General features: G+C 37.7%; 1 protein-coding gene across 3 annotated transcripts in view; it reads right to left on the bottom strand.

The window, feature by feature from the left end:
* Positions 1–5,773: 5,773 nt before the first annotated feature.
* The window catches only part of LOC106091229 (general odorant-binding protein 19a), a 75,434-nt gene continuing 61,751 nt past the window's right edge, over positions 5,774–19,456 (bottom strand). For 2 of the 3 annotated variants that reach the window (XM_059368045.1, XM_059368046.1), the window contains 2 exons: positions 6,545–6,712; positions 5,774–6,458 (listed from right to left, as the gene is read on the bottom strand). In XM_059368045.1, coding sequence (XP_059224028.1) covers positions 6,261–6,458; positions 6,545–6,712 — 366 coding nt within the window. In that variant the 3' untranslated portion in view covers positions 5,774–6,260. Of the gene's footprint in view, positions 6,459–6,544; positions 6,713–12,066; positions 12,262–19,456 lie in introns of those variants that run through there. The other variant, XM_013257700.2, reaches the window with a different exon arrangement.

Genomic DNA, 19,456 nt, shown 5'->3' with positions numbered 1-19,456 from the left:
TAAGCCACTATGTCCTTACAAAAAATAGAAAACATTTTCTTTATATTTAATTTCATAAGTCACTATGTTTTTACAGAAAAAGAAAACATTTTCTTAATATTTTGATAGCATACACCTGGTCCGCTTCGCTACCCGTTTGGTAAGTATTCAATGACATTACAGTGGACTGCAAATTGTCAAAGCCAACAAATTTCAAATATTGTACCATGTTATGAAAACTAAATAATTGCACTAAAGGCCCTCCTGATGGCAGAGAGATTTCATGTGGTTCTTATCCAGGAATGGGTGTGTGGAGGAATGGTTCGTGGACTAAGATTCCGTGATTTAAACTAGTCAAGGGAACAGGGAATGGGAGACACAGAGCCTGTATTCTTGCAAAGAGTAGTCTAATTGTATTTCTTCTCCCGTCGCCATGCACTGAAGATTCTGTAGCAGCCAGCCTTGAAATAAATAAGTCTCATTACTGGCTGGCATTTTGGTCCTATTAGTTTGTCATCCTTTATGCTAAAGATTCTTGAGAGGTTGATAGAAACATAGCTTAGGGCAAAAATACCTGGAGATCGCCTGTCGCGGCAGCAGCAAGGAATATACAATGGTAGCATTTCTTCACATTGAAGGTGCTTTGAACAATGTAAAACCCACGTCAATCATGAAGTAGTTGGAATTTCTAGGGATCAACTCTACCGTAAGAAAGTTTATTAATAATTTACTTACTAAAAGATGCATTACCGCAGGCTTGGGATCTGTGTGGCGTTGTGTCTTCTCTACTTTGGAATATAGCCATTTACAATATATTATTGTCTCTGGAAGCAAAGTGTGTAAAAGTGGTCGCGTATGCTGATGACGTGACAATTGAGGTTAGGAGAACGTTTCCCAGCATTCTTAGAGATATACTTCAGGAAACTCTACGTGCAACAGCGAAGTGGGCTACCGAAAATGGTCTAGGCGTAAATCCGTGCAAGACAGAAGTAGTTATTTTATCAGGATATACAAGTTACCTACAGTGGCACCTGCCTTCTTGGGGAAGAGAATGTTTAATTTACAGAAAGCGCAAAATACTTTCGTATATTGTTGGACAGGAAATTGAACTTCAAATCCAACATTTTGGAAAGGGCAAGAAAGGCAACTCTTGCCCTATACGCCTGCAAGAGAGCCATTGGCACAAGTTAGTGATTAAGACCGCTCGTCATGCACTGGGTATATACTGCAGTTGTCAGACCTATAATGCTAAGTGGTGGACGATTGGAACATCGATATCCTTGATAACAGAAGTTACATAGATTTCTATACGTATGGTTCCAAATTAGACGACCAGGTGGGCTTTGGGGTGTACTCTAAAGATCTAGAACTGGTCATATCGAAAAGGTTACCCGACCACTGCAGTGTGTGGAAGTGGTTGAATGGCTAAGATATAATGTCATAACGATGAGTGGCATAAATATCTTCTCAGACAGCCAGGCAGCCATTAAATTCCTGGAGAACCTATTTCTGCACACAGAAACCACCCTCGACTATCGCAGATCTCTCAGTTCAAAATTCACCTGTTCTGGGTGCCGGGCCATAGAGACATCCCAGGGAATTGTAAAGCAGACGATCTATGTGTAGGAACTACCCTACACATTCCTAGAAAACTGGAATCTGTTGGTATGCCTCTATCGACATGTAAGCTAATTTTTCAGGACCAGGCCCGAAGGACAATGAATGATAGATGGTCACCAAAGGGGACTGTGAGCATTTCAAACTATGTGGCCTAATCTAGAATTACCGCTTTGCTGTCACTGGCTAGAACAGACCTCTCAGTTATTGTGTCTGTCATGACAGGTCACCGTCAAATCGGAAAACATGCTGACAGACTGTAGGTTGAAAGTAACGACTTTTGCAGAAGCTGTGAGGACATCAAAGAAGAAGATTCGCAAGTTGTCGGCCTTTTTAAAGCGATCTGTATGGTTGAACGGTAGGAACTGTTTCTGTGGTATCACAATGGACGCAAACGTCTAAACGTCCACATTGATCGATTCGGACAAAACTTGGCGATGATGTTGTAAATCATAAGATAGGTTTTTGGTTCAAATTTCAGCCGAATCAGGTGAACATTGAGTCTTCTAAGGGCTAAAGAAGTCAAATCCGGGGATCGGTTTATGCGGAGGCTATATCAGTTTATAAGCCCATTCGGATCATACTTGGCATAGATGTTGGAAGTCATAACTTAAGTCTTTGTTTCAACATTTCAGTCAAATCGGATGAAAATTGTGGCTTCTAAGGGCTCAAGAAATCAAATCCGGGGATCGGTTTATATGGGGGCTATGCTCGTTTATAGACCGATTCGGATCATACCTGTCATGGATGTTGAAGTCATTACTCAAGTCGTTGTTCCAAATTTTAGCCAAATCGGATGAAAATTGATGCTTCTAAGGGCTCAACATGTCAAATCTGAGGATCGGTTTATATAGGGGCTATATCTGTTTATAGACCGATTCAGATCGTACTTGGCGTGAATGCTCAATTTCAGCCAAATGAGAATAATATTGTGGCTTGCAAAAGCTCAAGAAGTCAAATCGAGAGATCCGTTTATATGGGAGCTATATTAGGTTATAGACCGATTCGGAGCGTACTTGGCACAATAACAAAATGCAAAATGTCAGCCAAATCGGACAAAAATTGCGGCTTCCAGGGGCTCAAGAAGTCAAATCGGGTGATCGGTTTATATAGGGGCTATCGAAAATCGGTTTATATTGAAGCTATACAGCCATATTGAAGCTATATTTGCAATCCCCAACCAACCTACATTAATATTTAATATCTGTGCAAAATTTCAAGTGGCCAGCTCTACGCGTTCGACTGCTATCGTGATTTTGACAGACAGAAGGACATGTCTAGATCGACTCAGAATGTCGAGACGATCAAGAATATATATAATTTATGGAGTCTTAGACGAATATCTCGAGGTGTTACTAACGGAATGACTAGATTAGTATACCCCCATCCTATGGCGGTGGCTATAAAAATTTACGGTCATATAAGGTAATTTTTTGGGGGAAAATAAGATTGTCGTCAATTTTATGTATTAAAAAAAAAAATCTAATAAAAAATGTTCCCAAAATGCTTAGGAGTAAGATATCTGGAAACTATTTGAATGCAATTGACGGTTCCTATATAAAAAAAATTCAAGCGATAAGCCTACTATTTACTCTTGACAGTTGGTGCGATTTTATGCCAAAGTCATTAAAATGCAATTCTTTTCGCCAAAAGGTAGAGTTAAATACCTCGCGCTGCACTTATGAGTGCATGTCAAAAAAAAAAAAATAAAATAGGTTGGTTTGTGGTGTATCTGACGGCATAAGTTAACCAACTCTCAACTTAGAACGCGTTCCAGGGCGGAAAACATACTATTTGAATTTGTTTACTGTTCAAAAATCGTTTTGCAGTTCTTAAATTAGAGAAATCCTTTTTTGATTTTAATATTAAGCCGTATATTGACAATTTCCATTGAAATTAACTTTGGTAACGATATAAGTAAGCTGCTTTTTAGAAATTCGTGTGAAGCAAAACGCCCATTGTATGTAACACAACCCACAGAACGGATGTGGGCGCATTTGATTGCTAAAGCGCACATAAGTGATACGCATGGTATGTTACTCCAGCTAAATGGTCATAAAAAATATAAAGAAAACGTTTTTTTTTTTTTTGTAAAAACATAGTGGCTTAGGAAATAAATAAAGAAAATGTTTCTTTTTTTGTAACAACAAAGTGACTTAGGAAATAAAATGTCATGTTTTTTAATTTTCACCAACATTTTTTTTTCAGTACCTAAAAAAATTCTGCTCCAACAAAAATCCTTTAAATAATGAAAATACGATATTTCTCCAAAATCGGACAAGGGAATCGAGGGTCGGGCGTTAATGGGTTAAAAAACTCAGAAAAAACATTCAACTTTTTTAGTTTTTTTTACCAGTTTCATTGTTATTGCTACGCTTGAACTTTCTTATGGGCAACAGAAGGGCAAATGTGTGGCCTGAGGAGGACCAATATAACCAAGGGAATTGCTGATGGAATTAGAACTGGTGGTGGCGGTGGACTTATGGACTTATGATAGGTGGACTTATGTGCCTATCAAAACTTCCCAAAATAACTAGCGAAATTGCTGCCAAAAAGGTAAAAGAGAAGACAACTCAGGAAAGATTGAGATGTTATAGTGTTAAAACTTTTTTATTTCATTCCATTTCACCACAGATGAAGAATATTAAATTTTTATATGAAGCTTCTTTGAAGCAACACGGGCATGAGGATAATGCCCGTTGACTATAAAGATGAATAGAAAGCTGGCTTGGCCGCATGCGGGGTCAAACAACCCGATTCATTGAAGGCCACCGTAGCGTAGATGGTGAGAACATCATCAAAAAATTCCAGCGGTGGCTAACCCCTCTTAATGCTGGCTGCTGAGGTACTATTACAATACGCATTCCATTTTAAACGTTTGACGTTATAGCACCATTACATTGACATTTTTATGATCTGGATTTAACTAAATTGAAAAACAAATCCTGTACGTTTACACTGCGTTTTTGGGGATTTAAGTGTCAAATTTTAGTGAAATCGGATTATAAATGCGCATTTTATGGGGCCAAGAGAAATCGAGAAATCGGTCTATATGGCAGCTATATTCAAATTTGGACCGATCTAGGTCAAATTGAAGAAAGATGTCGAAGGGCCTAACATAACTCAGTATCCCAAATTTCAACAAAATCGGATAAATGCGGCTTTTATAGGCCTAAGGCCCTAAATCGGCGGATCGGTCTATATGGGGGCTATATCAACATATAGTCCGATGTAGCCCATCTTCGAACTTGCTCATGGACAAAAAAGAATCTGTGCAAAATTTCAGCTCAATATTTTTTTTTTTAGACTGTAACGTGATTTCAACAGACAGACGGACGGAAATGGCTAGATCGTCTTAGTTTTTAACAACAATCAAGAATATATATACTTTATAGGGTCGGAAATGGATATTTCGATGTGTTGCAAACGAAATGACAAAATGAATATACCCCCATACTTCGGTGGTAGGTATAAAAAAAAAACAAGTTGAAACCCCGAATAACACGTTGTATAAGTCAAGAATGAAAGGTATTGTCAGGGTAAAAAACGTGACATTTTCACAAATTCTTGCAAGAATTTATCGCAAAATACATGTACTTTTATCGTAAACCAAGTCCAATGTTTTTCAGAAGTTTACTTGGCGAAAATTTGGAGCTAGGTTTTTTTAGACAGCTCTTTTCTTGGGTATTTTTCTACGCATTCGGCGTTAACGGCCAGTTTTCAAACTGCTAAAACAGTGACTAGACTGTCTCAAAAAACTCTTAAATCGAATGTATAACCTATTCTTCGCATTGGGTCAGTTTTTCAGTTATCGCAGAACTGAGTAATGCTGAAACTTCGAAGGTCTTCCCCAGTCTCAGGGTAGTGTTAAGTACAATACATTGGATTGAAGTATGTGCTAAATGTCTTTCTGGTAGCATAAGCGTGTTTAGTAACTTTTGTGTGCGGCATATCTGCTTTTAAGAATTATTATTTTACAACCCAAAAACAACAAGAAAATAAGCAAAGTATAATTCTGTCATTGACCTGAACAAAACCTCAACTCGTATACAATCATGAGGAATTTCTTGCAAAATTTCAATCAACCATGCTGCAAAACAATTCGACGAGTATTAGAATTATAATTACAGGTCGCCTTAATGTTGTGCAAAAAACAGCTGCAAATTAACAACAAAAATTGATTTTTTAAAATTATTTTTATTTTGTTTTTTTACTCTTGATTTAAACCATCCGTTAAATAATCGTTTAAAACAAAATATTTGTTAAGAAGACAATATTTAAAATAATCGAATGGATTCCTGTATACATATATAATTAATAATAAATTATAAGTATAACAATGTTTTCTTTTCAATTATTCTTACTTAAATCGAAATAGACACGCAAGTTCCTCACAATGTCATAAAATAATAATTCCCATTTCCAAAGTACTTGTAGTACTTTCAATGAGAATGATAATGATGAGGTGTCTTTCTGGTATTTGCATGTAATTTAGAATAAATACAGTACTGTTGCTAATGTGTCAATCAGGTAAGTAGGTAATAATTTACTAATTTTTATATTTAATTCTTTTTCTTGGGAGAAGATTTCGGCGGAATCTTATTTGTACCTTTTAAGTGTCAATAATGACATTTGTTGTTATTTTATCTTCCACATCCCTTTGTTTAAGGGAATACGAATCTAGTTATTTGACCCCGTAAGCAGGTGAAGATAGTTCCCGCAGCTTCGCAGTTGTTCTTAACGCCCACAGCAGCATCCTTGCATGCGGCCAAACCAGCTTTGTATTCATCTTTATAGTCATCGGGCATGAGGATATCGACTTGCTTCAACGAAGCTTCATACAAGAACTTACCCTTCTTCATCTATGGTGAAATAAAGAATTTTAACATTAAATCATCTCAATCTTCCCTGAATTGTCTTCTTTTTCGCCTTTTTTATTTCTTCTTACCGTTTGCATCATTTCCAAAATGCAGTTAACATAACACTTGGCATCCTTATCATTAGGCAGCGTACCAGCTCTAATTCCATCAGCAATTTCCTTAGTTATTTTGGGGAATTTCGGTAGGCACACATCTCGCATAAGTCCACCGGCGGCCCACATTTGTTCCTCAGTTGCCTATAAGAAAGTTCAAGCATTACAAATTAAAAAAGTTGGCCGTTTTTTTCTGAGTTTTTAACCCATTAACGACTGACTCTCGATTCCCTAGTCCGGTTTTAATGAAATTTCGTATTTTCAAAGCATTTATATAGCATTTTAAAGCATTTATATTGACGGAGAATTTTTAAGGTGTTGGAAAAAACAAATGGGAGAAAATTAAAAACATGTCATTGAGCCACTATGTTTTTACAAAAAAAAAGAAACATGTTCTTTATATTTTACTAGCTACCCGGGCCCGCTCCGCTGCGCCTTCTTTTACTTTGTATGGAACAAAATTTTAATCGGAATATTTTTTTTGACAATTAAAGAGCTTTTAGTGAAATACCATGCTACGAAAATAGTATATCGCTTGATTAACAGTTTAACAATATAAGTGCCTTTATCTGAATCCCATATGATCTTTTTTGGTCTACGAATTTAAGTTTGGATGTAAGGTGTACTCCGTTCTTAAAATACTTTATTTCTGCCCCATATTCTCATGTTATCTGATTTAGGGGTGTTTTCGGGGGTGAGGTGGTCCCTCAGATACTTGGCCCTGAAAAATATCTGCATAGTGCTCTTCTCTCAAATACCATTTATTTAAACCCCATATTGCCATTGGTTTAGGGGAGTTTACACGATGAGGCGTCCCCCAAACACATGGCCCCGAAATTGGTTATCAAATTTGTTTTCTAATCTCAAATACCTTTCATTTGAGCCACATATAGGCATGGTCGAAACATTTTTACCCTTTGGGGGGTGTTTTGAGGAAGGGGTGATGCCCTAAATACATGGACCTACATACTTTTATTATATATATAGCGATGGTCAGTAAAAAATTGCTGTTTGTGGGGTATTTTGGGAAAGGGGTAGACCCCCAGAGAATTAGTCCCGAAAATGGGTATCAATTCTTGCTTTACCCCCCAATATCTTGTATTTAAGCTACACATTGACATGGTAGGCCCGATTTAGGGGTGTTTTGGGGATTGGGGTGGTCCCCCCACATTGCAAATGCAAATTTTGCCAAGGACCATTCCACTAAGGAACAGGGGCAAACTTCTCACATATCAATGAGTGCAGTCCGATTCAAGTTTTTAAACTCAATGATAAGGGGCCTCCTTTTTAAAGCCGAGTACGAACGGCGTGTAGTAGTACCTCATAAATGTTGCCAGCATAAGGGGGGGAAAACCACCGTTGAAAATGTTTTTTTGATGGTCTTGCCAGGATTCGAACTCAGGCGTTCAGCGTCATAGGCGGACATGCTAACCTCTGCGCTACGGTGGCCTTTGAACATGGTCCCCCAACATTAAGCCCTGAAAATATATCAACGTGGTCTATTCTCATATATCTATATATCATTTATTTGAAACATATTGCCATTGCCCTCAAAAATTGTATCAAAATATTTTTTCTAATCTCATTTAAACTCCTTATTGCAAAAGTCAGCAAATATGTCCGGTTTGGGGTATTGGCCCTAAAAACTAAAAATATTTAGTTTCACTCTCTTTAAGACCCAAATTATCTCGGTGAGCAAATACGTCCTATTTGGGGGTTGTTATGGTGGTGTGACGTCCCCTAGACAGTTGGTCCCTAATGTTGATATCAGATACGTGGTCTACTCCCAAATATCTTTAATTTGCGCCCAATATTTCCATAGTTGGTAAATATGACCGGTTTGGCGGGGTTTGAGGGATGGGCAGCCACTCAGTGAGTTGGCCTTGAAAATATATAGCCTCATATTGCAATAGTACGTAAATACTCCTTATTTGGGTGGTGTTGTGAGGGTGGGGTGGCTCCATAGACACTTTTCCCGAATATTAATATCAGATTCGTGCTTTACTCCCGAAGACATTTCATTTGAGCCCTATATTGTTATGATCAGTAAATAAGTCCTGTTTGGGGGGTGTTTTGGGGAAGGGGTGGGCCCCCCAGAAACTTGGCCCCACATTTGGAATTCGATTCGTATTCTACTCGCAAATACCTCTCATTTGAGTCCCATATTGCCATGGTTGGTAAATATGACCGATTAAGGAGTGTTTTGGATGTTGGGGCGGTTCCCCTAACACTTGGTCCGACAATTGGATATCAGATACGTTTTCTTATCCTAAATACCTTTCATTTGAGTCCCATACTGTCGTGATTGGTCTAAATATATGTTTGGTAGGTTTTAGGGTGGGGCGTCACTCCTAGGTACCCCATTCGAAATTTGGATACAAAATTTTTATTTTCACAAAATTTGGCTTAAATCGCACTACCCATTTCCGAGATCTGGCGTTTCTGAAAATTAGGGTAAGGGGGACGGTCCGACCCCCTTCAGATATCAAAAAATTTAGTACCCTATTTTGACCACGGGATCATTATGCACCATCTGTGAAAATTTCAAGAAAATCGGTTCAGCCGTTTCTGAGTCTATAAGGAACACACAAACATACAAACAAACAAACAAACACAAATTGATTTTTATCTATAAGATGTTTTACAAAATAAATAAAAGCGTGCTAAGTTCGCACGGACCTAATCTTGTGAACCCACCACCAGGGATTCTGCTAAATATTTATACAAAATAAATTTAGTTAAAGTGCATAATTTTATTCCACATACCAAACTTCTGTCAAACAAGGATAATCAAGAGACCGGTTTATATGGAAGCTATACCAGGTTATTGACCGATTTAGGCCGTACTTGGCACAGATGTTGGAAGTTCTAACAGAATACTATGTGAGATTTTAACTAAATCGGTCAAAAATTGTGGCTTCTAAGGGCTCAAGAAGTCAAATCAGGAGATCGGTTTATATGGGAGCTATATCAAGTTATAAATCGATTTGGACCGTGCTTGGAATAGTTGTAGGAAGTCATAATAGTGCAATATTTCAGCCAAATCGGACAAAAATTGCGGTTGTAAGGGCTCAAGAAGTCAAATCGGGAGATCGGTTTATACGGTAGCTATAACAGGTTATAGACCGATTTGGGCCATACTACGCGCATTTGTTGAAAGTCATAACAGAACACTACAAGCAAAATTTCAAATCGGACAAAAATTGCAGCTTCCAGGGACTCCAGAAGTCAAATCGGGAGATCGGTTTATATGAGAGCTATATCTAAATCTGAACCGATATGGCCCATTTGCAATCCCCAACGATCTACAACAATATTAAGTATCTGTGCAAAATGTCAAGCGGCTAGCTTTACGCGTTCGACCTCTATCGTGATTTCGACAGACGGGCGGACGGACACGGCTAGATCGACTCAGAACGTCGAGACGATCAAAAATATATATAAAGGGTGATTTTTTTGAGGTTAGGATTTTCATGCATTAGTATTTGACAGATCACGTGGGATTTCAGACATGGTGTCAAAGAGAAAGATGCTCAGTATGCTTTGACATTTCATCATGAATAGACTTACTAACGAGCAACGCTTGCAAATCATTGAATTTTATTACCAAAATCAGTGTTCGGTTCGAAATGTGTTCAAATTTTGACAAATTTTGTTCAGCGATGAGGCTCATTTCTGGTTGAATGGCTACGTAAATAAGCAAAATTGCCGCATTTGGAGTGAAGAGCAACCAGAAGCCGTTCAAGAACTGCCCATGCATCCCGAAAAATGCACTGTTTGGTGTGGTTTGTACGCTGGTGGAATCATTGGACCGTATTTTTTCAAAGATGCTGTTGGACGCAACGTTACGGTGAATGAACACATTTCGAACCGAACACTGATTTTGGTAATAAAATTCAATGATTTGCAAGCGTTGCTCGTTAGTAAGTCTATTCATGATGAAATGTCAAAGCATACTGAGCATCTTTCTCTTTGACACCATGTCTGAAATCCCACCTGATCTGTCAAATACTAATGCATGAAAATCTAACCTCAAAAAAATCACCCTTTACTTTATGGGGTCTTAAACGAATATATCGAGGTGTTGCAAACGTAATGACTTGATTAGTATAATCCCATCCTATGGTGGTAGGTATACTTTATATCAATGAAGGTCGTTGGGGATTGCAAATGGACAATATTGGTTCAAATTTAGGTATAGCTCACATATAAACCAATCTCCCGATTTGACTTCATGAGCCCCTGAAAGCAGCAATTTTTATCCAATTTGGCTGCTATTTTGCAATTGGTGTTCTGTTGTCACTTCCAACAACTGTGTCAAAATCGGTCAAGAACCTGATAAAGCTCCCATATAAATGGATCTCCCAATTTGTCTTTGACCCCCTGCAATTGTTGTCCGATTTGGCTGAAATTTTGAATGTAGTGTTCTGTTATGACTTCCAACAACTGTGCCAAGTACGGTCAAAATCGGTCCTTAACTTGATATAGCTCCCATATAAACCGATCTCCCGATTTGACTTCTTAAGCCCTTACAAGCCGCAATTTGTATCCGATTTGGCTGCAATGTGAGACGCGGTGTTCTTTTACCACTTCCAACAACTATCTCAAAAACGGTCCAAATCAGTCTGTAACCTGATATAGCTCCCATATAAACCGATCTCTCGATTTGACTTCTTGAGCCCTTACAAGCCGCAATTTTTGTCCGATTTGGCTGAAATGTTCTCTTATGATTTCCTACAACTGTGCCTAGTACGGTTCATACCGGTCTATAATCTGATATAGCTTTCATATAAACCGATCTCCAGATTTGATTTCGTGAGCCCTTACAAGGCTCAATTTTTGACCGATTTGGCTGAAATTTTGCATGCGCTGTTCTGTAACGACTTCCAAAAACTGTAATAAATTCGGTCCAAATCAATCAATAAACCGGTCTCGATCATCCTTATTCGATACCTAGAAGCTTGAATTTTTGCTTGTTTGACTGAAGTTTGGTATGTACAATAAAATTGTGCCCTTCAACTAAATTAATATTGTATACATTTTTAGCGGAATCCATGGTGGTGGGTTCCCAAGATTAGGCCAAACTTAGCACGCTTTAATTGTTTGTTCTTAAAGCAAACTTATCTTTCAAGGAGTATTAAAATTTGCAGCAAAAAATGCGGTATAAAGATTATGGCTCGATTATGTTCATTTTCCGGCGTTTTGAATTATTTGTCTTAAAATAATATTTATATTACGCTTTTTCACTGATAGTAACGACTACTTTTCACTATAATTTAAAAAAAAAACATCACTATACAGACAAAATTTTTTAAGTAAATTTGTTCTTTTAGAGATAATAACTTAAATTTCACATTAGTCTTTTGGCTTAAGGATATTCCTTGACATACGTTTATATAGTTTATTTGTTTAGATCAAATAATAATTTTCTCACATTAATTTAATTTTATTATTATTTTTTTTTTTAATAATTTTTTTTTCATAAAATTTTCACTTACTCCTCCGAAGACATCCTGCACTTTAAAAATGCACACCACTGCACAAATCATAAAAGCCAAACTAATTTTCGAATTCATTTTTCTTTTTTATAGTTCACCAGCAAATAATTTGCGACAGGCCACTTTATATGAGACCGTTTTGATGTTTGATTGCCAAGAAGCTTTGAACGAAATTGGATGAATTCAATCGTGAAACAAAAGCTTTATATGCAAATCATGTTGAACACTTTAAGGTAGATCTGTCTGTATGCACGCATAGTTGTACAAGTACCCACATATTAATCTGTCTTCCTTTCCACAATTTAGCTACAAAAAAAAATATTTTCGTATATTGTATGTTTGGATGTAGCTACATATGTATCACTGAAGTTGTTGACATGTTACATGAATAACTCAAATTTATTAAGAAATTATAAGACAAAACAAAATATTAATGCCTCGGACACCAGATAGATAGGTAGGTAGGTATAAAATGAAAATAAACAATCAAAAACACGCATACATGGCAATACAATTGAATAAATGAATAAAAGGGTGTAATGGACAGAGTGGGGCTTCAATCCTAAGCAAAAGGCTTCTTTTATAAACATTCGGGCCTTTTATTGGGTTTGTTTAATTTTTATTTGATCTACACCATTCGAAAACAATTTAGATTTGCAATCATATAAAAATATATATAATAATTTTCGTATGTGGGCCTATGCCATAGATATGCAGCATACACATCTTCATAAATTGGAAAAACGAATACAAGGACACGGATAGTATCCCTGCAAACATTTTTGATCGCCAAACCATCTTCCGCGTATCATCTAGAAGAAGCTACCGATCGCGGACGAGCTCGTCTAAGAATCGTAGACTATTTTCCCGTCGTTAGGAGTTGTGTCATCAACACTAATCTTCTGGAACAGTGTTCCGCGAATCTTCCATATGAGTTGCTAAAGAGTAAGTCAGAAGCGTCTGGGAAGATCTTAGAATCGCACAAGAGACAAATGTAACAAATGAGTGTTTCGGAAGATTAATAAAGTACTATTCTGGAGGAGTTGCGCATTACTCGCTTGGGCGAGTAACAAATAAGTGTTTTGGTATATTTATTAAATTACAGCAGTATTTAGGGTTGCGCTTTATTCGCTTAGAAGATCTAAAAACGCATATCAAGATTAGTGCAAATGCAAATTTGCAAATTTGAATATTCTATTAAGGACAGGGGCAAACTTCTCACTTATCAATGAGTGCTGTCCGATTCAAGTTTAAGCTCAATGATAAGGAGGCCCCTTTTTTAGCCGAGTCCGAACGACACCTCTTTGTGGAGAAATTTTTACATGGCTGCCATACCGGCGCAGTACCTCCCTCCTAATGTCGCCAACATTAGGAGGGGATAACCACCTCTGAAAATTTTCATGATGTTCTCGCCAGGATTCGAACCCAGGCGTTCAGCGTCATAGGAGGACATGCTAACCTCTGCGCTATGGTGGCCTCCATATCAATATTAGTTCTTCATTAAAAACGTAAAAACTACAAAAAAATGGTGTTTGTATTCCTCATCATATAAGCCAATTGAGAATTCTGTTTGGTGTTGTGGAATTTGTCCACTCAAAACAAAACATCGTATAATATAATTCAATAGAAGTCCTTAAAGCACCAGGCATAAAAATAAAAACAATCGAGAAAAGTTAACTCGGGCGATTAATAAACAAATATTCTGGTCGAGTATAATGAATTGCTTAACAATCATCGCGATTGTTAAGCAATTCCGCACACGCAATGGATTATCTAATGATAATCAATAAGAGAGTTTCCCGACTAATACGGAAGAATAATTGCGGAAAAATCTTCCAGAAGATTGTTTTATTAATCGCTGGGACGGACACTCATCCAAAATTATGAAAAATGTTTGTAGGATAAATCAATTAAAAGCGTGCTAAGCGTTCGGCCGGGTCGAATCTTATATACTCTCCACAACGGATCGCATTTGTCAAGTTCTTTGCCCGGTATCTCTTTATAGGCAAACAAAGGATAACGGATTAAAATTTGCCATGCTGTTAAAGCTATATTAGATTATGGACCGAATCAGGCCATACTTGTTGTGGATGCTAGAGACCACAGAAGAAGTTTTAGCCAATTCAGATAAGAATTGGGAGATTGGTTTGTATGGGAGCTATATATGGTTATAAACCGTTTCAGACCGGAAGACGCTACAAAACCCTTCGTGCAAAATTTCAGCTAAATCGGATAAACATTGCGAACTCTAGAGGCTCAAGAAGTCAAGGTCCCCGATCGGCTTATACGGCAACTATATATCCCATGTCGGCTTAGCAGCTATATCAGGCTATAAACCGATTTAGACCATATTTGACGCAGTTGTTGGAAGTCATAACAAAACAACTCGGCAAAATTTCAGCCAAATCTGATCAGAATTGCACCGTCTAGAGGCTCAAGAAGTCAAGATCCGAGATCGGTTAATGCAGCAGCTATACCAAAACATGGACCGACTTGGCCCATTTACAATTCCAACCAACCTGCACTAACTAAAAGTATTTGTGAAAAATTTAAAGCGCTTAGTTTTGTTCCTTCAATATTTAGCGTGCTTCCGACAGAGAGACGTACGGAAATCGACTTAGAACGTCAAGACGATCAAAAATATAAATAGTGATTTTTTAGCTATTAACTTTTTTGCAACACTGGTTTTAACAGCTCGCGGAAGTTTCGTGTTTTGTTTCACTGTCAAACATCTTTAGTTTGGTACATAAATTAACCATGAATCGTCTTACAAAAGAACAACGCTTTCACATTATTGAATTTTATTATCAAAATGGGTGAACTTTTGAGCAAGTTCATCGCGCGCTTCTTCCATTTTATGACGAAGCTCTTGTTTGGGATGCACTACAGGTCCTTCTGATGGGAGCAGGATTTGAGGTTGTTTTTATTCAGGAGCCATGGGTGTGTGTCAGTTCTTGGAATTAAACTACTCAAGGGTGCGGGGAATGGTTCATTTTTGGGTCATTTTGGGTACGTAAATAAGGAGACTTGTCGATTTTAGAGTGAAGATCAGCCAGAAGCATTGCAAGAGCTACCAATTCACCCAGAAAAAGTCACAGTTTGGAGCGGTTTATAGGCTGGTGGCATCATTGGACCGTACTTCTACAAAGATGATGCGAATCACAATGTAACTGTGAATGGTGATCGCTAACGTGAGATGATATCCAACTTTTTTTGCCCAAAATGCAAGAGCTTAACTTGCATGTCATGTGGTTTCAACAAAACGGTGCCACATGCCACAAAGCACGCGTAACAATGAACTTATTGAGAGGCGAGTTCGGTGAACATTTTATTTCAGGTCAATTGGCCGTCTAGATCGTGCGATTTAACGATTTAGACTATTTTTTGTGGGGCTATGTTTAAACTCATGTCTATATAGACAAGCCCGCTTCAATTGACGCATTGCAAGACAACATTGAATCATTTATTCGTGAGATACCCGCCGAAATGTTGGAAAGAGTACGCTAAAATTTAACTAAGCGAATGGACCATTTGAGGCGCATTCACGGTCAACATTTTCATTAAATAATCTTCATAATTTTTCTGAATTTTATGTGCTTTTTTTAAAAAACTTTACTACAGCTCTTAAAAAATCACCGGTTATATATTTTGTTAGGTCTCAAATCAATATTTCGATAAGGCCATCGTAGCTCAGAGGTTAGCATGTGAAATAATTTTCAGCGGTGGTTATCCCCTCCAAATGCCGGCGACATCTGGAGGTACTGTACCATTTAGTATGGCAGCCACGTAAAAACTTCTTCCCAAAGTGGTGTCGCACTGCGGCACTCCATTCGGACTCGCCTATAAAAAGGAGGATCCTTATCATTGAGCTTGAAAACTTTGATCGGACAGCACTCATTGATTTGTGAGAAGTTTACCCCTGTTCCTATTCTTGAATGGAATGTTCATGGGCAAATTTGCATTTGCATTTACACCCATCCTATGGTGGAGGGTATACACATTCGTGCGGCTTCGTTCGGCTGCCTCTATTTCAAAACTTTTTCATTTAGCTTATGTTTGATGATATACAAACAGTTTGGTCTTTTCCACAGTGTTAGTGTGCCCATCACCGGTCTGTGAGTAGCTTACATGGGAGAGGTACAAGAGGAACTTAAACTACTCACTATTTCATCTAATTCGGAAGGAAAATACTACTTCTATGCTTGAAAAAGTAAAATCTGAAGGTTGGTCTATATAGACTCTTTTTCGGCCCTAAAATATGAACAAAATCTGTTCCAAGTCACAGCATCGTAAAATTGCCTTCGATTTTTAACGTGTTCAAAGAATATACAGGCGGGTTCCAGTTTTCGGATTCGCCAAACGAAAAAAAAATGTTTTGCCAATTTTTTCTAAGTCTTCTTATTTTATAGTTTGAATTCACATAAGGATCCTCCTACTATAGAAATTTGATTCGAGTATGCATTTAAACTAGAGCTGGCAGAAAATCGATATTTTTCATGTCGATACTATCGGCAAAGTTAAATTTGTTTGTAAAATTTAACCTTAGGCTAAAATTTTGTACAGTGATTTCTCTCATGACTTCCAAATGACTTTATTAAATTTGGTTTTATTTGGACTGTGATAAATTGATCTCCTGTTTTTTACTTTTCATTTTCGTTTGAAATATTTCGACATTTATTATTAGAAATATCGAAAATATCGAATGTTGCAATTATCGATAGTTTGCCAACTCTAATTCCAACATCGATATTGCAGGGTTTGCAGCAAATTATGCAAAGAAAAAAGTTGGTTTTGCGTTTTTGAGAATTAGAACAGACCTGATAAAAATTTCACTCCAAAATATTTTACGTCACACCCTATTGTGCAGAAAGAGTGAGCGTGAAAAATATGACTATTACATTTAAAGGGCGTTTCAGTTATAAACAAAAATAATTCCAAACTGTAAGGAATGACCTGTCGTAATTTCTAATTTACCTTCCTTGCATTAAAAAGTCAGCAATTATTCTGATAAGTTAATACTAAAGTTCTTACATTTCGAAATACATGTAAATTCTTAGGAATGGGACAAGTTATTGTAGAGAGAACTGTTTCAAACCTCACCCTAAGTATAATATACAAAATTTAAGCACGTTTAAGATTAAGGTAATAAAAACTTAAATAAAAGCATAAGCGCCTCTAATTTCGTTTACTTACAATATTTGATGGATTGGCGAAAGTTTGAAATCAATAAAAAAAATCAAGTACATATAATATACATACGTGTATGTGTGTCTGCTATGTCACTCATTTGATTTGACCATAATCTTTCTTTTTGACAGAGTGGTTAATTTTTTTTTGTTGGTAGATAACCGAACTTGTCATATCAATGCGTAATTGCTGAAAACGCCAAGTCATGCTTCTGAAATTTGTAATAGATAAACTTATGCGAATTAATTACCCCAAGGGTGCGAAATTTTACTTTCGTTTTTCTGTGTTGGATATCTAAGCAAGTTTTGAATGACTTCAACATACAACACAGGGTAAAATATCTCAAATCGATAAAACAAGTCAACAAAATGAAAAAATTAGCTGTTTCCTGTGATTTTTTGTTGGTTTTTATCCCAAATTGGAGGTTTATTTCCAAATCCGGTAACGGGTTTTCTTCAACAACTCTTGTTTTCTGAGAAATTAGTTGGGGATATATTGGGTTGCCCAAAAAGGAATTGCGGATTTTTCATATAGTCGGCGTTGAAAAAAAGTGTTTTAGAAAAAAAGTGTAAAAAAAGTATATTTGAATTAAGTTCATTCTAAGCTTTATTAAAAATGCATTTACTTTCTTTTAAAAAATCCGCAATTACTTTTTGGGCAACCCAATAATTAACAACTTTTATCCCAATTTTAGGTTTTGGACACAAAAAATATTTTCGATATGAATATGCTTTGTATAAGTAGTTTTTGCTATATTTTAGAATTCCTCATTTTATGTGTCGGAAAAGTGTGACATATCTTGGGTTACTGACCACTGAAAAAATATATGCCGTAAAGTCCGTAGTACCAATGATTTGGCGATTTGATTAGCAAATTATATTTTGGGAAGTATTTTTATATGGAAAATGAGTGATCAAGGTGACGTATGATGTATGACATATAAGGGCATAATTATCTAAAAGTAAACATACGCACCCGTGTTCAATAAATTGAACAAATAAAAAGTTGGTGCTGTCAGAGGTTCTTCTTTTTTGTTTCACTGGACCATAACCAACATAAAAAAGAGGTACCCATGGCTTGTTCGGATGACGTATTTCTACTTTAAAGAAACTGCTACTATGCAATTTTGCCATAGTTCGATTATGGTTTTTGGTATTTTTTTATGTGACCCCCCCGACCTCTCCCATGCGGCAATATACGCAACAGCAGCAATCCAGCCCCAATATTGCCAGGCCAGTGTCGGGAAGTGTATCATTTTTGCAATTGAATTGCAACGGTCTATGTGGCAAGATCGGCGAGATTGTGGACTTTAGAGTCGAAAGAACATATTGGTTTCAGCGATCTAAGAGACAAATCTGAACAACACTGCAGCTTGCATTGCTGTCACGGATACAATTTGCTACGTAAGGATCGCTCAAGAAATAGAGGTGAGGGATTGGTCTTCGTGATACACCATTCCGTGCAGTATAGGCCCATATCGCCTGCGTCTGGCGCTAGTGACCCCTACATGGAGTGCATAAGGATAGCAGTCAGGTCCGGTACTGCTAAGATAGAGCTACACAACGTGTACATACCGCCAGTTGGTAGCTGTGTCCCAATTAACGGTGCCGTTTACAAGCCCGACTTAAGAAGGCTACTATTAGGCCATAATCGTCTGGTTCTAGGGGACTTTAATGCGCATCATATTTCATGGCATTCATCGTTTCCGTGGTCTCCGAGCCGATGGTTAGCCACTACAATTTACCGTGGCTCCAAAGCGTGGATAGAACCCGAGTTTGGAGGACCGATACAGACCGATCTCCCTTCGCTCACCAGTAGCAAAGACGCTTGAGGCTGCCCTCCCGAGCCCCGTAGGAGAATTTTCATTCGCCGAGTATCGGCATGGATTTCGAAGACAACGCACACATTTGCCGTGGATTCAATCAGCCCATGTGATAGGACAATCCTCGTGGCACTGAACCTATCGAAGGCATTCGACACTGTCAGCCATGCCAAACTCTTTAAGGACATCGCCAAAACGTCCCTCAAGCCAGGCCTGAAACGATGGGTCGCGAATTATCTGTGTGGTCGCCAGCTATTTGTGGAATTTTGGGATACGAAATCGAAACAATCTAGAGTGAAACATGGAGTTTCCCAAGGCGTGGTGATACCTCCGGCATTCTACCTATCCTCGATTTCACCCCTCTAGACGGCATAGAGATCG

The sequence above is a fragment of the Stomoxys calcitrans genome, chromosome 4 (assembly GCF_963082655.1).
Source record: "Stomoxys calcitrans chromosome 4, idStoCalc2.1, whole genome shotgun sequence".
Lineage (NCBI taxonomy): Eukaryota > Metazoa > Arthropoda > Insecta > Diptera > Muscidae > Stomoxys > Stomoxys calcitrans.
The sequence above is the reverse complement of the archived record's forward strand: the minus strand, read 5'-3'. Positions and strand labels throughout refer to the sequence as shown.